Genomic DNA, 23,837 nt, shown 5'->3' with positions numbered 1-23,837 from the left:
CACCAAGCAGCCTTGGGTTTCGGCCATTATGAAGTTTGCAGATTCTAACTGTTAGGCTTTCTCAAGTTGTAAGTCATGATAATTTTTTATATATATATATGTATATAAATATACATATATATATATATATATATATACATATAATATACAATTTTTTTATCGATTGACGTATATGTCCCTCCTGTGGTAGACCAATGTAATTGATAATTTGGGGGAAAAGAGATAGGTTGAAAAGAAGGCAAATCCAGCCAATAGGGTCAGATGGGCAGGAATGATTTTGTTGGTGTCAACACAAAACCTTTGCATAGTAATGTTTGAGCCTTTTCTGAATCGCCTTAAATTTTGCAAATTTTTGGTTGACCATTGGTGGATGCAACAGACATGATGATGTCATTTTTAAACTGGATGACAAGTTGGAGTTGGCAGTAAGCACCAACAGGTAGGAAAGTTTAAGTATGTGGGAGCACATTTCTGATATCATAAACAAACGAAAAACATAAATCCAGCCCAGATCTTATCCTGGCACTTACTTCATAGTAAGTTTCAAAACCTTATTTGTCTCCATAAAACTGTACATTTGGAAGGTATTTTTTACAGCTTGTGATAAAAGCTGTTCATAAATGCCTTTTTTTATCATGCTCAGGAACCTCTCCCATGCAGTGGATGACAACCCAACCATTATCCTTAAACTCATCCTTCTTTTTAGCAAACTCTTCTAATACAGCAACAATCTCACCTTTGTCTAGTTTGTTAAAGTAGGTTTTCCATTGCTCGCTTTATTGTGGTGCCCTTAGCCATAATGGGCTCACAACTGCCCCCTGAGGCTTGACAGATGGCAAGATCCACAGTTGTTTTTCCTCAGTGGGTGTGGGGGGTAAAAATGTGTCTATTTTACCATCACTAACTGACTTTGACAAGCAAAAAGATTGATGAGATTTATGCTCCATTGAAATTGTTTTCAAACTCTATTTGTGGGTTTTGCTATGGAGAAACAATGATTAATTTTCTAACTGGTTAACCAACCCAACTCCAATAAAAAGGAGCTCACAGCCACTAACCTGAGCTTTTCTATGGGACCTTCTTGGACAGTCTCCCATGCGGTGGATACCTAAAAAGGTCTTGGATCATTAGTTTAAAATTAGCTAGAAGTTACTAAGATCTTAGGAGGGAATTTACAGATTTAAAATGAACTGATGCAACTGGAGAACCTCTTCAGCCTTTACCAAGGGAGGGCCTAATGTCAATACCTGAACTTAGGCGTTTTCAAGTAGTACTGCTTGAAATAAGAGATGGGCGGTAGTCTCTCACAGCATGAGGAGGCAGGAAAACATTCTGCAACCATGCCTGTCCATCATAGCTCTAGTATATCCTGACAACCATTTCAAACACACAACCGGACCAATATGCTCACATTCACTGCAGGCACAGACCTGTGTATACTGGAACTACAGTTCACTGTAACTGCAGAAGCACCTTTAACATCAAATAGCAAGCTGCATTTAATTTACCTCTTGCTTTCCTCTCCTGTCCCCTGCATCGGTTACTAAAATGTTCACACTTATGATTCAGAAATAGAGCGGAAATTTGGAGGACTACTTCTATTTGTGACTTATACCTAATGTATTATGGTGAAAACAAACAGAGGAGAGGAGTGTCTCCTCACCTCTTTTATCTAATTTGTCAGTGATGCCAATCACTGAACTCGATTTATCTGAATCTTTCAGAAGGTAACATTTATCATTTCTAAAAGACCTTGTAAGAAGCTTTTTCTGATTGAAGGTCGATTTCAAACTAAAATAATGAAGAGAGCAGGCTGACATAACCTGTCTATGAGACTTGGCAGAAATTGGCAGTTTAAGAACAGATTCGCTGGATGGAAATTGTGTTGGAACATAATTACCTTTTCTATTTGGCAAAGCACTACATCTGGCTTATGTTTTCCAGAAACGGGGGCCTGTAATATTACACAGTCAGGTAAGTAGTGTGAAGATAACTTGTGACTCTCTGCATGAAAAAAGGCATCTATATGTAATTCATTTAACATTAATTTGTTGAGCATATAATTTGGACCATTAGAGACGTTCAGTTAATAGTTACCTGTAAAATAACAGATTAATATCGTGGAAGAGCAATCAAGTCTATTGTTAACAGTGTAAAACAGCACACCAGGTGATCATAAATGTGCATGATGGACTGAAAGCCTCGCAAACAAAACAGTTTGTGAGAAAGTGCCCTGCAACAAAACTCTGCTTACTGTATAATTTTAGCCAGTCAGTTATGAAGAGAGAGGTGTGTTTATGAAAACCGAACACACTCTTGAGCAGAGTCAAGCTGCTGACCTGTGTGCCCTGAGGCTGAGGTATCCAGCTCTAAAAGCAAATGAATTGTGAAGAGAAAGTGTCCACAAAGCAGGACTCTGGAGAAAGCTGAATTAAAGATGCTATGTAACCAGTGGAGGCAATAACAAGCCATCAGAATACCATCTGATATATCATAAGGGAGGACTCAAAGCAGTAAAAGAATCCTGAATACAACAGACCCATGGAACCATGTCCTGGCACAGCCAAACTGTAAAGCATGCTGAGGTGGCAGTGGGTGCAGACTTCAAGTGAGCTTGGAAGAGGAGGATATTGAAACAAAAACTTGAATGATGCATGAGCTGATGACATGAAGTCCCAGCTCTCTGGGGTGTTCAGACCTGGTAATAACATCAAGAGAAAGTGGTTCGAGCACAGGTGGTCAGTGCAAAGTGCAGGTCTGAATGCAACCGAATGCTTCCTGCATGCATCATGAGATCTGATCACTCTGACATTCGAATGGGCCCATGGACACTTGTTTCTTTGTGGCCACAATATCAACACTGAGGATTCCTATTTTTTTCAAATGGTTCAAATTTTTCTTCATGGAGGATCTATACAATGCAGCCTTCCGTTTACTCCTCTCTCTCTCTGTCTCTCTGTCTCTCTCTCTCTCTCTCTCTCTGAGTGTGGTGGTGTAGTGCGTGCGAGTTGAGAGAGGTGGCGGTAAATGAGCGGTTTGTGCGATTTTGATCTCTTTATTGATAATTCTGATTATAGTTATATAGTGTATTGTTGGTTATAGTGTTGGTGGTGTTACGGTGTACACGGATGAGGTGTTAGGTGGTGTGTGTGTGTGTGAGTGTTTGCAGTCGGCCGCGGGCTGGCGTGCTAAACGCCATGGACCTCGCCAGGTTAACCCGGAAGCACGGTATTAAGATCGCTACGGCTTTCCCGTGCTCCGTGGAGGAGTGTAGTCTGGCCCTATGGGAGGGTAGTCGGCAACAGCAGAGTGAAGTCCGCTGCGAGGATGAACAACGCGGTTGTCATTTTTCTGGACAGCGTAGAGAAGGTGAACATGGTGCTGGCGAACGGGATTGAAGTGAACGATACGTTCGTGTCTGTTCTGCCCCTCGCCACACCGGCGGTAAAAGTGACTCTGTCCAACGTCCCTCTGTTCATAAGAGATGAGACGTTGTTGAGAGAATTAGCGAGACACGGTAAGATCGTGTCTCAGGTGAAGAAAGTGTCCTCAGGATGCAAGTCCCCGCTGTTAAAACACGTGGTGTCCCACAGAAGACATCTCTTTATGATTCTTAATAACAGGACTGAGGATCTGAACCTGGTGTTCAAGAACAGGGTGGAGGAGTTTGATTATGTCATATTTGTATCTTCAAACAACACAAAGTGTTTCAGCTGTGGAAAAGATGGACACCAAGCTAAAGGGTGTCCTCAGAGAAATAAGACAGCTGACACTCAGGAACAACAGGAGGGGACAGGGGGGGTTCAGCAGGAGCCAGGTGAGTGAGGAGAGACAGGAGGGGACAAGTGGAGTCCAACAGGAGGTTCAGGTGAATGAGGAGGGGACAGGGGAGATCCCAAAGGAGGGTCAGTTGAATGAGGAAGGGACAGGGGGGATCCCGAAGGAGGTTCCGGTGAGTGAGGAGGGACAAGAGGGGACAGAGTAGGTCCAACAGGCAGATCAAGTGAGCGAGGAAAGACGAGAGGGGACAGAGGTGGTCCAACAGGCAGAGCAGGTGAGCAAGGAAAGACAAGAGGGGACAGAGGTGGTCCAACAGGCAGATCAGGTGAGTGAGGAAAGACAGGAGGAGACAGGCCGAGTAAGTGATATTGACATGGAGAGGGACGAGGAGGCGCTTAAAGTTCCTCGTCTTAAAAGAAAAACCAGGAGCGACAGTGGAACCTCAAAAGCTAAGAAAGGGACAGTGAAGAAAGGAGGGAGAGGAGCAGGAGAGTCTGAGTCTAACATGGAGACCGACTCTGCTGACAGTGAATCCTCCGACTTCAAGACAGGAAGCCAGAAGAGCTCAAGAAGCTACAGTGCGGGGAAGATGAAAGTGTTTCTCCAGAAAACAAAGAACATGAAGGGTTTGAAATTGGAGGATTATTTATCTGATAAAGAGCAGTTTTCAAACTCTGCCCGGCTGCACATGAGCAGCAAAGGCAGAGGAGGGTTCACTGACCAGGAGATATACAGACTCAAGAAAATTGTTCAGAAAATTAGGCAGGATAAAAACAATGATGATGATGATGATGAATAAAGTGCATCCTGATTACAAATCAGTCCTGTTTTTTTGTGGGTTTTTTACATTTTTCATTATGAGTCTTTTAAACATCAGTTCTTTGAATGTTAACGGAGCCAGAGACGCTGTGAAGAGGTCTCTGATGTTCCAGCAATTAAAGCTGAAAGGGACTGAAGTGATGTTCCTACAAGAAACACACAGTGACACTAATAATGAGAACGACTGGAAAAGAGAGTGGGAGGTGATAACTCTCCTGCCAAAGAAAGGAGACCTTCAGGAGATCAAGAACTGGCGTCCGGTGTCGCTGCTATGTACTGACTATAAGATCCTGTCCAAAGCGCTGGCAAACCGTCTGAGGGAGGTGATGGAGGAAGTGATACACCAGGACCAAACTTACTGTGTGCCTGGTAGGTCTATCCTGGACAACGTGTCCTTGATTTGTGATATTGTGGACTTCTCTAGTTCATTAGGCATAAAAACTGGTCTCATTTCTCTGGACCAGGAAAAGGCTTTTGACCGGGTTGAGCACCTTTACCTCTGGAAGACTCTGGAGAGGTTTGGCCTCAGCCCTTGTCTCATAGCTATGATCAAGGTTCTGTATCAGGAAATTGAGAGTGTACTGAAGATCAATGGAGGCCTGAGTGCACCTTTTAAAGTATACAGGGGGGTGAGACAGGGCTGCTCGCTCTCAGGGATGTTATACGCACTTTCTATTGAACCTATGCTAAAGAAGATAAGAGCAAATATTGAAGGGTTGATTTTAAGTGATTTTAAAAAAAAGTCACATTTTATCAGCATATGCGGACGACATTATCGTTTTTGTAAAAAATCAGGAGGACGTCCAGGAAAAATTGTCGATGATTTTAAAACAATGTCAGCGGCTAGGGTGAACTGGGGGAAAAGTGAGGCGCTGGCAGTTGGAAGGTGGGAAGGGGGTCTACCAAGTCTTCCGGGGGGTTAACATGGAGGAGAGACGGTCTCAAATACCTCAGGGTTTATTTAGGCAATGAGTCCATGTTCCAGGAGTACTGGGAGGGAGTGGCTGAGAAAATGCAAGGGAGGCTCAGCAAGTGGAAATGGCTGAAACCACAGTTATCCTACAGAGGCAGAACATTGATTTTAAATAACCTGGTGGCTTCTGCTCTGTGGCATCGACTGGCATGCTTGGAACCACCGAAAGGCTTAGTAATGAAACTACAAGCCATTTTAACAGCCTTCTTTTGGGACAGGTTGCACTGGGTGCCCCAGTGTGTGTTGTTTTTACCAAAGGAGGAGGGGGGGCAAGGGTTGGTGCACATTCAGAGTAGAATATCTACTTTTAGATTACAGTTTTTACAAAAGTATCTTGTAGATCCACAGGATGTTGTGTGGATGCAAGTGACCAGCAGCATCCTGAGGGAGACAACTGGGCTGGTTTTAGACATGCAACTGTTCTTAATGGATTTTAAGCTTTTTAACATGTATGGATTATCTACTTTTTATCAGTCACTTTTTAAGACATGGAGTCTTTTTAAATGGAAAAGGCTGGAACATACAAACTCTCTACACTGGCTTTTAGAAGAGCCGCTGATCAACGGAGCCAGACTGGATGTCCAGAGCAGCTCCACACCAGGCCTCACCAGCATGCTGTGCACCGCCGGAGCTGTGACCCTGAGGACTATCGTCGATGCAGTGGGTCCTGGACTAAAAAACATCCCGGCGGTGGCGACCCTCATCGGGCAGAGGTCCAGGCGACAGACAGAACGGATTTTAAACGAATGGATTAAAAGACTCACGGACAAGGAGGTCGAAATGCTTAAGGATTATTCTGATGGAGCGGAAACCCCTGACAACAGCGACCCCTTTCCGGAGCTAGGTTTTAACCCGAATCTGGATGGGCTCTCAGGACCTTTTTTAAATAAAACAGACTGGAAGCAAGTGGACCTGTACACAGCAAAAGGGAGAGCCATGTATGAATGCTGTGTTTTAACCTTGAACAGGAGCAAGCTGGATGTGAGGCCTGACACGGTGTGGAGGAGGAGACTGGATCTGGACATCAATGACAAACCGGTGTGGAGGGTTCTATACAAACCGCCTTTAAGGAAGAGGACTGGGGACCTGCAGTGGAGGATTTTACACGGAGCCATTGCGGTTAACAGTTTTATATCCATCATCAACCCAACAGTCATGAGCAATTGCCCGTTTTGTGGAGAAGAAGAGACAGTGTTCCATGCTTTTTATGATTGAAAAAGACTCTGTTTCCTTTTTAATACACTGCAAAAGGTTTTTAAACAGTTTGGTGAGACATGGTCTAAGAGTGTCTTCATTTTAGGAGTAGGGTATAGGAAAACGAATGAGTGCAAAAACTTTTAAATTGGAATCGTAGGAGAAGCAAAAATGTCAGTTTACAGCAGCAGGAAGAACAAAGTGGAGGACAGGACAGGACAAGAAGCTCTTCCTGTTTTTATCTCGCTGCTGAAAGCAAGAGTGTGGGTAGATTTTAGGTTTTTTAAAGAGATGAAGGACATGGATGGCTTCACCAAACAGTGGTGCTTTAATGATGTAGTGTGTTCTGTGGTTGATGATGTTTTAATTTTTAATATTACTTTCTAGGTAGGTTTTAGTATTGTGCTGAAACTGTACAGATCCGTTGAAACCTTGACAGTAGTTTTGTTTTAATTTTGAAAATAAAGGTTTCAAAAAAATCTCTCTCTCTCTCTCTCTCTCTCTCTCTCTCTCTCTCTCTCTCTCTCTCTCTCTCTCTCTCTCTCTCTCTCTCTCTCTCTCTCTCTCTCTCTCTCTCTCTCTCTCTCTCTCTCTCTCTCTCGCTCTCTCAAACTGACACACACACTCAAATATTGACATCAAACACATCTGTAAACTCAGACTGACTTAAAAGAAAATAATCTGGTCTTTGCAAACAGACATGACATATATAATTCTTTGCATATAGAGTGTTATATATATTATGTTATATTCAAGCTGCCCATTGTTCAAAAACAATTGCCAGACAGCGTGTACACAATGTTTGAGGACATTCAGCTTTATATCTCCTTTAAGACTGATAACACAGGTATCTTCTGGCATCTGCTAGACTACCATGCAGCTAAACACACAAAAGACAGAGGTTCTGATCACCATTAGCTCCCCATGTTGCTGAGAGTATTTGCATCCTTTCTCACCGTTATGGTCAAATTTGAGAAATCTCTATGTTAACTTTTATCTAATCTATGAACAGATTTTACACTTGAATATTCAGAATCTACAGGAGACTGACAAGATTTTGGGGCCGGAGGCCTTCTGGTTTCAGTACCTAATTTGACGAATTATGTTAAACAGCCCCTGTAACGAGAAAAAGAGGCGGAACGCTTTGGCCTAAATGCATCGGTTAGTGGGTATTACACTTATCTGCATTCATATTCAGATAGCCGTTAATAGTGATTAGCCAAAATGTCGCTAGTTGTAGATGTTGATGTCCCTTTGCTAGTTGGACTGTAAACACTGTATGGCAAATGGAAGACAGAGACTTGCACCAAAGCACCAAAATATTTTTCGTTGCCCTTAGTGGCTTAGACGTCTTCAGATGATAGAGTTTATCTTCAATCAGGCTAAGCATTTCGATTACCATATCTATTAACTAATTGTGCTTACAACCAGCTGGAGATGATTGGTCACGCTTTTGTGTCCTCCTGAACCGGACTAATGTAATTCCAATGTCTACTTAATCACCTCTGAACTGTCTACAAATAGTCCAGAAGCTGCTGCATGGCTGTTAACCAGATCCAACAGGACGACATACAAGTGGGTCTGATGGCCATCTGCCCAGGGCCTACTGGGTGTTCGACATTCGGGGGTGAAAATAATTTAAGAAACATTAAGAAACTCTTTCATTAGGCTTGTGATCTGCAGTCTCTGTAGAATCTTTTGAATAACAGACCCATCTGTTCACATTGGCCTTTGTTTCACCCAGAGAAGCCTAGTGCTTGTCCTTTAGTTTATGTCTTCTGGGGGCCCTTGGTTTCCTGTGGTTTAAGTCTACCTTTTTATGGTCCTCTCTTACACTTTCCTCTTGTGGTTTATGCTTTTATTGTTGTACATTTGTAAATTTTTATGATCTGTTTTGGGAAGCAAGTATTTCTCTGAAAGGTGCTATACCAAATAAATGTATTATTATTAAATGTTTTATTGAATGTGTAGTTATGACTCTGGCTCCATTCATTTAGATACCTGCTTGATCTTGTTATGTTGAAATAACTGCCCAGGGGTACCGCAAAGATGGGTCCCGAATTGTCAGACTGGCCTAAGAGGACTTTGTTTTCCATGCAGTCAAAGATGGGTCATATTTAACCTTAGGGGTCTGTTAACTGAACCCAGAGATTGTCGCTGGGAGCGACAATCTCTGGGGTCCAAGCAGTTTGGGTGGATTTAAATTAATTTATCCTGTTTTATTGTTCACGATATGTTGTTTTCGTCAGTCACCCAAGACTTTCAAGATTTGGCATTAAATCAGGTGAAGTGAAGCAGATTTAGATTGTTAAACAAAAAGGTAACTCCAGAGCTATTTTGCTAAGCATGGTGATCTTTCCTTACAAACTTCACTCCCTCTCACAGTTGAATTGACAGACTTGAACATAATCGTCTTCGTTGTGGCTCCACTTCAAGCTCTTTACTTCAAGGTTGTGTACACTGCTTCATGACCTCATACACCGATGTATCAATTGGCATGTTGATTGAGGTTATCAAAGCAATATCTTGATAAAAGTAGGAAAGGTTTCTATGAACCACGGTAGAAAAGATGAACTGTTTTGACAATTTGTCAAAGAAAACCAAGCAATACATAGTGCCTGTTTGGTCTGACCTTCATAATTTTCACTCAACAGAATGTCATAAAGACAAAACCAAACATTGCATGGGTGTCATAGAAGCCTTAAAACGTACTAAGACTTTTTGATGAATAGTCTTTGGCATGTAAAGTCCAAGATTGATGTATGTAACGATCTCTTGAAAAAGCCAAGATCAGCAAAGATTTGTCATGATTGGACGAGCAGAACTGACTAAGGATCAGAACATATGCAATAGGGCTCCAGCAGCTTCACTGTTTAGACCCTTTAAAACCTTACATAAAAACAAATGAGTGACACGTGACACACTAATGGAAGGTGTTCATGGAAGGAGGTAGATATGTAAGACAATCATTATCAAATGTTGTGTGATTATTTTTATTCCCAGTAAGATTGTCTTGTAATTTTTTTGTGTTTGTATTGCATTTTATTTGAATCAATCCACACAGAAGATATGAAAGGCGGTTAAGGATTCAAAATGATTTGCTTTCTTGTTCAAGTAGCCTGACCACAACGCCCAATTAAGTATGAAGCCGTTAAGAATCACTGTGTGTATGAACGTCTGTATCTGATAAAAGAAAAATAATGGTAATGACAGCCATTGTGTAACTGAGGAACCAGAACAATACAACACGCAGACAATATATTATTTATCTGGCACTTACTGAAACTAATTGATGTTGATCACAGATATACACAGGCTGCTGGTTAATACAACTTTCTCAGATGTACAGACAGTGCTTACCAAGACAAGATATTAAGTCATAATAGAGAAGCTACTCTGTGTGTAACCAAAACACCCTGGACCCCCACATGTGAGGAACGTCACACCAGCCTCCACTCACAGATCTACACATTTCAAGTTGACTTGTTCGTGGATCCGAGAACGTGACTTTTACATGACAGTTACTAGCCTTAGCGGAATTAACATAGTCTCATGGTGGATTCGGCATCAACATATTGATCATTTATAAACGACACACTGCAGTGGTTCAAGGAAAACCGCTGTGAACTTGTAGCGCGGCACGAACAGGTCGCGGCCGCCCTGGAAGATGTAACGTTATTTGCACCAGTGATGGACGGAGGGTTACTTATTAAAGCTGTTTATAAAAGTTAGAAACTGCGTCATGTAACAGTGCCACGGTTTATTAAAAATATGTCGGACATTTATATTTGAAATGCAGCTGGGAATTGACAAGTATTGCTAAGTAGAGGGACGAAGCGGATAGTGTTTTAAAGACAGCCGGGGCTCAGCGGATCACACGGTGACAGGGGAATCGAAACCACTGATCTGTGAATAAAGTTCGTTGCTGCGGGATCTCACGGTGCAGGTTCACTCACCGAAGTTGGCAGCGGGAGGCTGGCGGGTCGCTCGATCAGCTCAGCCTTCTGTTTCCCGGTCACATTCATCTCCCATTAAAAAAAGCCGCTTTTTCTCTCCGTCCGCTCACTTCGACGAGAGTTTCTCAAGTCTTTTATCCAGCGATGCGCCGCCCGACCTCGAGTATTATTCACCGGCGTCCCGTTCCACGACCCAGGCGGGCGGAGACCACATCCCGGTCCACTCGAACAGGCGCGTCGGGCTTTATACACAGAGCCGCCGTGCGTGTGTCGCTGCCTGTGCGCTGGAATCACACCCGTCTCTCCCGCTGCAGACAAATAGTCGACGATCTCTGTTTGCTCCTCCGGCTCCGGCAGCTGAGTGTGAGGCTCCTCCGCTGTTCATCTGTCTGCATGCCTCTCCACCTGCTCTCCCATTAACCATTCCTGCGTCAAACCCCAGTAACCCGTTCACTCTGCACTATGTCATCACCATCACTCACTCATGTGTTCATACAGTTGATGGGGGGGGGGGGGGGGATTATTACAATCAGCAGCTATAAGCTATTATAGTCTTTGGTCCTGAGCTGCCTCTGCTGAGAAAATGTCCCCACACAAAACAGCTGTATCAGACGGACTGCATCTCCCTCGTTCGACTCTGTTCACGTGAAGCTCAGCTTAATGAATATAGGCACAAATGAGTTTCTGTGGACACGTGGGAACGCCCAGGTGCTGCAGAATTGAGATGAGTCGGCCTCGCTCATCTTTTCAGGTGGAGGGGAGGTGGATCAGGGATCAGGATTTGAGCCAGATCTAACACCGACTCCTTATCGCGGGCTCGGGGGATCTGGCTCTGCTGTCTGACTCCTGCAACCTTCAGACTGGCTCTGGATTTAAGGGGCACAGAAAGGTTTGCACACAGAAAGTGGCAACTCTTCCAATAACCGTCACTCTTGTGTGCACACAGTACCTGAGAGATGGTTTCACTTTGTAGGATTACGTCTATCTACCAATTCCAGAAATCTCTGTTTGTCTTGATGTGGCTCGCATATCTCGAGAACTCGTATCCTAATAGATAGATAGATAGATGGATACTTTATTAATCCTGTGGGAAATTCAGATCATCCAGTAGCTTGTACACTTAACACATAACTGGCATACATACATAAATCAAATAAATCACATACATCACATACATCACATACATCACATACAGAGAGGATATTTACAGATACAGGAATGGAATGCAATGATGTGACTGTTTCAGTGTCCAGTAGTAAAGTGTTCTTGTGCTGCTGGAGTGGATAGTACACAAAAATATAAACTGTATATATATTATAAAAACAGCAGAAATATATATATATATATATATATATCTAAATATATATAAGAATTTCAATCAATCAATCAATCAAATTTTATTTGTATAGCCCATATTCACAAGTTACAATACGTCTCATAGGGCTTTAACAGGGCGTGACACCCTCTGGTCTTAACCCTCAACAAGAGTAAGGAAAGACTACCAAAAAAAAACCTTAACAGGGTAAAAATACATAGAAACCTCAGAGATAGCCACATGTGAGGGATCCCTCTCCCAGGACAGACAGAGGTGCAATAGGTGCCACGAATATGGTCGACTCATGCCGGGAAGATCTCTCCCCCCCACTCTCCCTCTGTGTGGCGATATGAAGCCGAATGGCCCTGGGAACAAAGGACTTCCTCAGCCTTTCGGATGAGCATGACAGTGACAGGAGTCTGCCACTGAATACGCTCCTCTGTCCTATGAGAGTTCTGGGAAGTGGGTGGTGCTCATTGTCCAAGATAGTCCGCAACCTACTCAGTGGAATTCTCACTTGTGTATAGTTAAGTTAATAATACGTCCAATGTTAATAGAATGGGAATAAGGATCTTGCAGTCAGAAGGGGTGGAGCAGCGTGGCTTAACAGGCATGCAGTCGGCAGACATGTCTTCTTCTTTGTCCTCAGATAACCTACAGGGTTTTCATGTCCATAATGAGAAATGAGCACAATCAGATAACCTACAGAGACAGAGTGTCCCTCTGTCACTAAAATCAAATTCTAAGTTTGCCTGACTAACTCATACAGCTGGTGTATTCCAGAAATGAGAATACATTATGCATTATCATGTGTTTTTTGTTACGGATCATTAGTGCACAGCTCTCAGTTTATTATTTTAGCAGTGGAGCACAAATGCGTCCTGGGCCACATGTGAAGGACCTCCTACTCAGCTGACATCCATTGACTTTCACTATGGACTGAACCCATTTAAACTCTTATCTGTGCCTGCTGATAATATCGCCAAAATCAACACTGACCACGACGTCAAGACAGATGCTTTTCTGTAAGTGGTGAAATCTTTTTTCCACTAGAGCTGCACAAGATTCATTCAGCGCCTCCTGACTCCTCTCTCTCTTATGCCGACACACACACAGACAGTAACATTGGACAAATCTTTGGAGTCAGAGTGTGTCAAAACAACATAATAAGGTATTAACTAACACAAATGAAATACGTGTTAATTTGCATTTAGAGCAGAGAAGTGACATCTAATCAAAAGTGGTCCCCGGAGACACATTCAGGACATTTTAATATCAGGTGTGTATGGGGTCTCTGTGACTCCTATATCTCATCCTTTGCACAAAATGGCTTCACAATTGTGTTAAGAGCTCAGGAAAGTGCAGTGTTAAATTTGATGGGATTTAGACATGTGATGTATTCAATATTAATAAAACAGGCAGTCAGCGCCCGGTAGCAGCAGTTTGTTGATCCAAACAACAACACGTTCACAACAATATTAGTGTTCATGACGAGGCAATGAAAACCGATTCTGTAGTTCGGGTTCCGTGTTCTGAGTTAAGTGTTGTGCAATAGTGCTTAAAAAGTGATACCATCGAATGGTGTGCCTTTAGGCACTCAATAAATTTGGTAATCAAAATACATTTTTAAACATAATATTTAAAATATTAATATTAAATTCTAACTTTAATTGGTTAAAGTTCTCGCGGGGCACCACCCTTCAAAGAAGGGAAAAGATAGCCAATTTATTGATTAAGATCCGTCTCATTTAGATCTAGTTCAATTAGAAATCTCAATATGTACTATTAAAGATTATATAATGAACAGTGAAGGTTATGGAATTCTTAACAGTGTAACGTTTGGCAAAGTTCACTTATGCAACATTAATGACAGAACATTTGTGAAAGAAAAAATTATTATGAACATAATAAAGTATAAAAACACAAATTACTAAACAAACATACTAACTAACAAGGATCTTAATGTAAGTGTGTGTATGCAAATTAGGGGCTCTCAAAATGTTGGTTGACCAGGAGAGTAAAGGCCGGTGCATGCTCCTGCAACTGCGTATGTAGATTTTCACGCCGCTGTGGTGCAGGACTCATTGTCATTCATGCTTCCCCAGCCGTTGCGTGTGTTCACCGCCAGAACACTAGGTGGAGTAACGTGTTTTGTCGAAGACGACTTCTTTCTTCTTCGTCGACTGTTTATTTCCATCGCCACTGCGGCTCCTCATAGCCTTTTTCTGGCGGACAAATCCGCCAGTCAGTGACGGGTTATACAAGTGGTCATACTTTCGGATCTCTTCTGCCAACCGGTCTTCTATTTGGTCCATATTCGTTCTTCTAAATCTTCCATTGTTTCTGCCGCTATTATGGGGCATGAAACCGGAAATGCGACTCCGAAAGGATGTAGTCAGCAGACAAATCACAGACTTGCGGGCTGGCGGAGGCTTGCGGAGCTTTGTCTATAGTTGGGCGACGCACGTAAGCACATAAGAAGGGATACATAAGCACGTAAGGGGCCCGGAAGGGCTCTTGCGCTTAGGGGCCTGTGAAAACGCAGAAGCATGCACCGGCCTTAACACCTTCCTGTGGGCTTTTAAGATGCCCCCTAAGATAGCAGCCCCCCCTCCTTCCTCTGAAGTGGGGAAGGAGATAAGTAAGGTGAAAACTATGTGTGTCTGTGTGGATGTTAAATCAGAGAATGCAAGAGTCAGAGAGACCTAACTACAAAAGGAAGCCTGTGAAGGGCCTATCTAACATTAGCTTTCATTTAACTTGTTGCCACAATATCACACCACATATCAAACTTATAAACACACACAGAATCAAATAAACAGTCTTGCTTAGCATGTATAATTATTAAGCCCAGATTGTTACCAGTCCGAGGGAAAAAGGAAAGAAGTTGCTGTTCAGTTTGTAGTTCTGTGACGTCTCCGGTGGGTCGAATGGTCTTTGGCTAACGTTACAGTGGAGCTCTGTGCTCAGATGCTGGTTCGAAGTCCTTACCTGCAGGACAATGAGTCGCTGCTAGGAAGTTGTAGAGCTAGAAGGGCGAGGAGATTTCCTTGAGAAGATGAGTTGGAGAGCTGCACCTCTGACCTCCGGTTGTTGGTGGGAGGAGAACATGTGCTGGAGCAGTCAGGTTTCTCCCTCTCGCCGATGCAGGAGGAGAAGCCGGCAGCCTCACTCCTTGAAGAGTTGTGGGAAGAGCTGGAGCAGCCTTCCGCCCTCACAGGAATTGGAGAAAGAGAGATCATTAGGGGGGAGCCTCGGCTTATATTGGCCCGGTGGCCCCCAGGTCATGAGACCTGAGTGACCAATTGGAGTTGACTTTTGTGGCTTTTCACACCTATGTGTGAAGTCCACCAGAAGAGATGGAACCTGTTGCCCCCTGGGAGCCTGAGTTCCTCGACTGTCTCAGAACAATGAAACCTGTGGCATCTTGGGGGATTGAGTTCGCTCCTGCACATGCTTTCTCAAGAACATGTGGCCGAACTTTGGTTTCACGAAAACCATGGCCCAACATAAGCTTAACAAACTTTGAATAAACTGGTGAAAGCTCAGCAGTGGCATTGCTTCAGGGCTCTATGGACTGAGTCCAGCAGCCAGTCTTTACTTGCCAATTACTGCAGGTCAATTTCACAGTTTCAGAGAGAAAGCTGCAGACAGTCTTACCCCAGGCCAAGAAACAGCTTATTCCAAACAGGCTGGTTTAAAATGACCACTGCACTACTGTATATAACTTTACCTTTATATTATTTTTTGCTCAGCATTAAAGATTTGTGTGTATCTGGGTGAGCTACATTGATGGCCCTCTACAAAGCACTGTATCATGGCACACAACTACGATCAGAGGAATAGAAAAGGAGTGATTATTAGGAAAGCCTCTTAAGAATCAGAATCAGAAAGTATTTACACTTCAATGACTGAAGACCACTCATGACGTCATATTTTTTCGTTGCAAAAGGTTGTGAGATTATGTTTTAGCACTGGTTATGGATTTCAGCTGAATTTATTCTCCAACTTTTTGTAGGCTACTTCAAACAGAGACGGCCTTGTGGAATTTAGTATGCAGCCTTGAATTTTAGCTAAGCCAATATTCTTTTACAGGCAGAGCAGAGCTGTAGAAAAAAAAAAACGCTTTAATGTATGAAAGAGTTTGAAAGTCTGAGCAAAAAAAAATAAAAAATTTTCATGCCATACTCATGGAATCCATAAATAGAGCAGCTACCTTTATAGTTATTCTCTATAATGGGAAAGTAAACTGCAGCATTAATTCTCACAAGCAACAAGGCCTTTTCAACCGTCTGAGGCGAGGCTACTTTATGAAATACTAGCAGTAGTGACACCACTGCTGTATACGGCCACCAAGAACAACTGCTATGTTAACACGCTCAGTTTCTGTATCAACAGAACCACAAAGCTCCACAAATCACTGAGACAAAGTGGACCAGCAAAGCCCTGACAGCTGAAAATTCAAAGTCAAACGTTTTCTCTAAGTCTTCACAACCTGGTCCCCTTGCAGAAAAACAGCCCCAAAGCATGATGTTTCCACCCCCATGCTTCACAGTAGGTATGGTGTTCTTTGGATGTAACTCGGCATTCTTTCTCCTCTAAACATGACGGGTTGAGTTTTTACCAAAGAGTTATATTTTGGTTTTATCTGACATTCTCCCAATCCTGTTCTGGATCATCCAAATGCTCTCTAGCAAACTTCAGACGGACCTGGACAAGTACTGGCTTAAGCAGGGGGACACGTCTGGCACTTAAGGATTTAAGTCCCTGGCGGCGTAGAGTGTTACTGATGGTAGCCTGTTACTTTGGTCCGGGCTCTCTGCAGGTCATTCACTAGGTCCCCCTGTGTGGTGCTGGGATTTTTGTGATCATTTTGACCCCTGCGGGTGAGATCTTGCGTGGAGCCCCAGATCACCCCAGATCGAGGGAGATCAGTGGTCTTGTATGTCTTCCATTTTCTAATAATTGCTCCCACAGTTGATTTCTTCACACCAAGCTGCTTACCTATTGCAGAATCAGTCTTCCCAGCCTGGTGCAGGTCTACAGTTTTGTTTCTGGTGTCCTTTGACAGCTCTTTGGTCTCGGCCATAGTGGAGTTTGGAGTGTGACTGTTTGAGGTTGTGGACAGGTATCTTTTATACTGATAACCAGTTCAAGCAGGTGCCACTAATACAGGTAACGAGTGGAGGACAGAGGAGCCTCTTAGAGAAGAAGTTACAGGTCTGTGAGAGCCAGAAATCTTGCTTGTTTGTAGGTGACCAAATACTTATTTTACCGAGGAATTTAACAATTAATTCATTAAAAATCCTACAATTTCCTGGATTCTTTCGCCCCGTTCTGTGTCTCATAGTTGAAGTGTACCTATGATGAAAATTACAGGCTACTCTCATCTTTTTAAGTGGGAGAACTTGCACAATTGGTGGATTTTTTTGCCCCACTGTAACTGCCCAGTAGCTACATACTCAGAATAGCAATGTATGCTTCTTCACATCCTCCCACTATCCGTAGACAAAGCTAAATATCCTGGATATGAACGCTGCCATTTTGCGATAATGACATAATTTGGAGCCAGAATCCGAGCAATATCAATCCTGATGTGGAGCTGGGGTAGTGAGGTCCCGCCGAAACTCCCCCTTGACCAATCCCGGGTCAGTTGCAACTGTCTATCATGACATTTCACTCTGTTTTCAAATTCATGCATATATTTTTTACTTTTTAGTTTGGTCCATGTCTCATCTGCTTACATGTAGGGGGCACGGTTTGTGTCTTATGCTACAGCCAGCCACCAGGGGGCAATGAAGACCCTTTGGCTTCACTTTTGGAATCCGTCATGTTGTGCAGTCCATGGCGACATTACGAACTGTATTGTAACAGGCAAGCTAGTTTACTTTCACTTAACCAAATTCACCCACAGTGACAGATGTTTTACACTTTGCATTTGAACAAATTAAACAATACAGATTAACATGTAGTGAAACTAAAGTGATCTGTAAAAGTGAAATGGATAATATTATATGAATTTAGGAGCAGTTACAGCTTATAACCTTTTAGTTTGAAATAATTTTTTTATTTTAAACCAAGCCATCATGATGGAAAATAGCATCTGGTCTCAATGTGTATGAAAGAAAAACATCAGTATGTCCGGCCATCTATCAGTTATTTAGTCGTGCAGGCCCCCCCCGCTCAGCTGCAAGCGTGTTGCTCTATATCTTTCTCTTGCATCTTTAACGTCTGTGGGGCTTTGAAAACCTTGAGCCAAAGCTTCAAAGTGACGGTCTTTCTACGATATAATCTGAATATTTTTCACTTTTATGAGGTTGTGTTGCACGTGTAATACTTCTTTTCTAGCCCAAAACCTGGTGTTAAAAATGATACTCCACAGAAAATATTTAGAACTACAGATCATTATCTTATTCATGAATCATGGCTGTTGGGAACGTTCTGCTGGATTTTGCCATACTGACCTTTATTTGACACTGCGATTGCAGCTAATGAGGCACAGGTTCCTTGGTATAGTTTTTATTTTTCCAGTCAATTCTGGAACTGGTGTTTGTGAGGAGCAGGAGCCAAATTTAAACCTTTAAACTTTTAATCTTCTCCTCCCGAGGAAGCAGGTGCGGAGAACTTGTGATTTTGATGAGTAATGCATTTCTGAAACCTTTCTGTTTGGGTTCTGAACAATACCCAGAATTGGGGGCTGCCCCGGTGTATTAATGTAAGTGAATCTAGGTGAAGCTCCTGTTTTAATCCTTCCGTTTCTTTGCACAGCCTTTGTGTGGCTGAATTCTTTGCTTGGCATTAAGGAAGCTGCTCTAAATTGGTTCAGCTTCTTTCTTTCTTGTACTCTACAACCTTTTTTGTTCAGATTGGAAACTCATCAGACAGTAATCCTCTGCAGACAGTGATATGGGCAGGGTTCCTAAAAGTTCGGTCTGAGGTCTTATACTTGCTTAAATTCTATAAGTCTCCCTCTCAATTTCGCGTATTTTGTTGTCATATTAAGTCAGATCTGAAGGTGGACGCCAGGCATGTGCACAGACATTTTGGGGGGCAGGTGCTCAAAATTATTTATGAAATAAAAAATAATAATCAGAATAAATAAATAATGGCTCCCCTGGACCAGGTAGGGTTACTGATTCTCCCTCATGTGTTTTACTAGTTGATGGCCTGATCCAAGATAAAAGAGAGCTGCTACCCTGAGCTGCTTGCTGGAGTTCCCTGTGCTTCTGTTTTTGGAGTCTCTCTTTTCTTGGCATTATGCTGTAAGATTTGTAAATGAGATGTTGTGCATAATAATCAAGAGTGACTCAAATATCTATATAAAGCTGACAACACAGTACACAAAATGTTTGACTGTTTTCTGACAGAGTTGAAGCATAAGCAGCATTACACTAATAATATACCACAATATACCTCACCAGAATGTCATGTAGCTCAACTTACGACCTACCTTTCATTTCAATAATTAAGATTTTAAATCGTGGGCTTGTGAGCGCAACGGAGCATTTCGGGGCGATATTCTCACAAGAACTCAAATAAATGCCCCGTCAGATATCAAAACACATTTGGGGGGAATTGATGACAGAGAGAGTAATTTTTATTCTTAAACATTGATGACTGAAGAAAAAATTGGGCTCCAGCAGAAGGGGCACTTTTTTCATCCGGGGGACAAAAGGGTGTTTGAGCACCACTAGGGGTCTATCTGTGCACGTGCCTGGTGGACACACAGTCCACTTACCCAGATTTCTTCTTTCTTTGAGAAATACAAACCTGCTGTGAAATGCTCTAAGTGCATCATCTTGCTCTACCAAGCCCTGTTTTTTAGAGGCACAAGGGGATTGGGTGCATCGGTAAATGATCATTTCAGTCCAGTTTCACAAGAGTGCACTGGAGAGGTGCTTAAAAGGTAAACGCTTAAAAGTGCGATGTAAGTTGCTCACATTGACACTGACCTGGGGAGGCAGCAAAAATACTATAATAATTGTTACTTCAACGTCATGACTAACAGCTGAGACTCGCAGTTTGGTGAGTGTGCTTATCAGCGAGCCTTGAAATCGTGGCTCCTCAACACGATCACTGCTGCACAGGCTCTAGCTCCAAATGACGTCACAAGCACCAGTATGAGGGAGATTTTGGTACATGTGAAGATTTGGCGACACAGCGTCCATCTTTATACAAAGCCTAGCTAGTCATCGTGGAGTGGAGTGGAGCCACTGTGTTGATCCCTATGATACGTATGTTCACCAACCCTGATTCAGTCGTAGCTGTCAATAGTGACGTTTTCATAAAAAAATGTGGCATATGCTTTGACTATATGCCATTTATTAGAATTTAGGAAAAGCAAAAAACTAAAAGAAAAAAGAAAAGCTTAATTAAGTGAAGATTATGTAAAACCAGTGTTCAGTTAATATATTATTTTGGTATTCTGTATTTTTTTGTGAGGAAACAGCCCTAAGAGACACCCAATGAAAGAATTAAAACGATTCTGTGTTACGGACTGAAAACTTAAAATCCTTTACTCAGCTTCGATGCATCTCAAGTAAATGCGCTTAGTCTTTGTAGGGAAGCATTTAAATTAAAAATCAACTGAATGTTTCACTGTTCAGGGACAACTGGAACTCCCTATCTTCATCATCTGGCAGCTGACAGGGCTTTATCTGACGTTAACAGCAGAAATCATCTCTCTGTTTGCCTTTTAGTTTCATTATTGATAGGTGTTTGTCAGCACAGATGGATTTAATGGCCTGCCGCTGAGCTAAAACGCAATCTTGAAGTCATGTTGCTCTCAATTTAGATCTGCCTTGGGATCCTTGTCTTGTGCAATACCCCCTCTCTGTCCTTACATTTCTCCCTTCAACCTAAACTGTTGAGTTACACACACACACACACACACACACACACACACACACACACACACACACACACACACACACACACACACACACACACACACACACACACACACACACACACACACACACACACACACACACACACACACACACACACACACACACACACACACACACACACACACACACACACACACACAACACACACACACACACACACACACACACACACACACACACACACACACACAAACTGTATTAGCAAATATCTCTTGTTACTTACCTCACTGGCACTGATATGCTGGCACAACCCTGAGCAGCAACTTTTCAAAAGTTTTAAATTTAGACGAAAGTGTACAAGATTTTCCGTACCCTGCCACATAATGTTTGAATTCATTCCAAAAGAAGCTCTCTATGGATTTTATATAATGAATGACTTCCGTGTTTTGCCCCCTTTTCCCTGTGTTATGTTTTCTATATCTTTTGTCAAGACGTTTGTTTTACCCTGTTTTTCTAAGTGCTGTCTCAATAAAGCTGTGTCCTACAAATAATGTATTACCTCTGGGATACAAAGCCGTGTTGTTCCAGTAAAGTTGAATGAACATCAGGCCAAGGAAATGTTTTCAAAAAGTCTAATAAAATGTGTCTGTCATTGTTTTGGGACTGAATGAACTGGAATGTGAGGCAGAGAACACAGAGCCTGAAAAAGGGCTGAACTCCATCACATCTTGGCCTGATTGTGAACCGGATCGGGAGCAGTGGCGGAGCAGGGGTTTGACAGAGAGCAGGTCAGGCAAGCAGTTTTCCAAGAGGTAAATCCAAAGGCAGGGAGACCAAGACCTGGCTGTATGTGGCAGATTATCGTTGAGGGTGAACCGGGAGCACAGGTAAAGCAGAATTTGGTCGGAGCAGTAAACATCTGTAAACAGGCAAGTTTGCTGTTATTTCTTCACATTACGAACAAGACTTTACAAACCTTTGCGTAATCCTGTGTACGGACAAAAAGAGAAACAGCACTGAAAGAATGCACATAGTCAAGCACATCCCCCAAGGCCCCTTAAATTCAATCAAGCTGCACCAGAATACACACTGTTTGGATAACAGTTTGAATGTTTTTCTCCTAAGATCTCTACATTATTTTTTAAAGAAGTTCCCAACAATTTGGAAAACAGGTTATAGTTTACCATGTTTAGATAAATCTTAATATAATCTGCTGGGTTCTTCCTCGGCCAATGCAACATCCTTCCACCAAGTTTCTCTGAAACCTGTTCAGTAGTTCTTACGTCATCCTACTAACAGACAGACAAAAAAGGACAGGGACACGTCATAGGACCCATTATGGACAAGTGGACATAAACATCAGTTCCTAGCAAACATACTGTAGCTGTGGTAATAAATTGTTCCTCTACTCTGAGAGTCTTCTCAGGATAGTTTCTGTGCCAGGCGGTATGGCACAAAACCACATTGCTACACATGACCTTTAAATCCCCAATTAAAAGTAAACTAAAAAGGTCAAAACTAAAGGTCAAAATGACCTAATTTTTTTTCTTAGTTGGTTTTTAAGTCAGCCAGTAGCTGCTATTCCTATATTTTTACAGTTTAGATAAATTCTTTTTATCTGTGCATGGAGACATATACACTTTTGTTTAATCATGGGAGCCTGTATGGTATTGGGGACAAACGGACGGGGACAAGACCTGGATTTTAGCTCTGTGGGATTATTCCAGCTGTGTGTGGGGATGAATAGAAAAATGGGACCTGAGACAGCAGAGTCTCAGGTCCCAGATACACACCTTGGCGCTTAAGTGAGCCGATTAAAGTTTTATGATCAACTGGCGAGTGCTGCGGTGAGGTCTAAAACAATTAAGTTAAGGAGTCATCTCCATGTTGCATTCTTTTATTCTTTGTTTTGGTAGGCAGGGACAGTCTGTGAGCTCTCAGGTGGTTGGAAAATCATAGAAGAATTTTCTCACAACTCTTTCTAAATGCCTGTGAGCTCATGTGGACATGATGGCTGTACTTAGGGCCATTATTTAAGTTCTCAGCTAGATCGTGAATCAAACAAACACTGTGTTCATGTACATTTGATATTGATCCTGATTCCTGGCCGAGAACTGCTTGACTGGAAGCTGGAGCTGATATGGAAGCAGCCAAAAGAGTGAACATCGCTATCTTAATGCAAATAGTTGTGGGATAAAACAACTCCTGTCCTTGTTTACATGCATCTGAATTACGTCAGGGTCGGTGAACAAGCTGTGAGATAGCAGACGTATCTGAAGTTCACATGATGCCTGGAGAAAAGTTTATCTGTAACACTGGTCTGGATGAATTAATCAAGAAAACAAGAGGAAAAAAGGCTTGAGGAGGTTATAACAACAGCTAATGTGTGAAGATGTGAACTTCATGTTTTCACTTCAGTACTGCTTGATTAATGATACACAGAAAATAACAGAACTGACCCTGCATATCACATTTCTCAATATGGCTATGGCAGACCACATTGTGCAGGGTGTGTGTATCTGTTTACACAGTCACATTATGAGGACTTGACATCCTTATGGGGGAGAAAAAAAAGTCCCGTCGTGTAAATCATTTACTATTAAGGTGAAAACCTTTTTTGGAGGTTAGTTTAAGTAGTTATTATGGTTAAGGTTAGAGTAAGTCTCCAGGCAATCAATGTAAGGTCCTCTGAAGTCACGAAGGCACGAATATGTGTGTGTGTGTGTGTGTGCACATGTGTGCGTGTCTGTGTGCGTGTCTGTGTGGTTTGTTTGTGTGAGCCAACACACATTTAATCTCTCGCTGCCAGAGATAAGACTGACCATTGCCAACGGAGAGAGCGGTCAGTGGTGTGGCGCTGTCTGGTCTGGAAGACATGGAATTTTGTCAAAGGCCTGACTGGTTTGAAACAGGTTGTTTCAATCCCGAGTGTGGGCATGTGCAGAATG

The 23,837-nt window shown here is 42.5% G+C and overlaps 1 protein-coding gene across 1 annotated transcript in view; it reads right to left on the bottom strand.

Moving 5' to 3' along the window:
- Positions 1–11,050, bottom strand: part of sntg2 (syntrophin, gamma 2) — a 76,204-nt gene extending 65,154 nt beyond the window's left edge. Inside the window, exon 1 of the mRNA XM_062397241.1 lies at positions 10,723–11,050. Within this exon, the coding sequence (XP_062253225.1) occupies positions 10,723–10,791 (69 nt within the window). The 5' untranslated portion in view covers positions 10,792–11,050. The remainder of the gene's footprint in view (positions 1–10,722) is intronic.
- Positions 11,051–23,837: the final 12,787 nt, after the last annotated feature.

This window comes from Platichthys flesus, chromosome 10 (assembly GCF_949316205.1).
Source record: "Platichthys flesus chromosome 10, fPlaFle2.1, whole genome shotgun sequence".
NCBI lineage: Eukaryota > Metazoa > Chordata > Actinopteri > Pleuronectiformes > Pleuronectidae > Platichthys > Platichthys flesus.
This window is presented reverse-complemented; position numbering and strand designations above follow the sequence as displayed.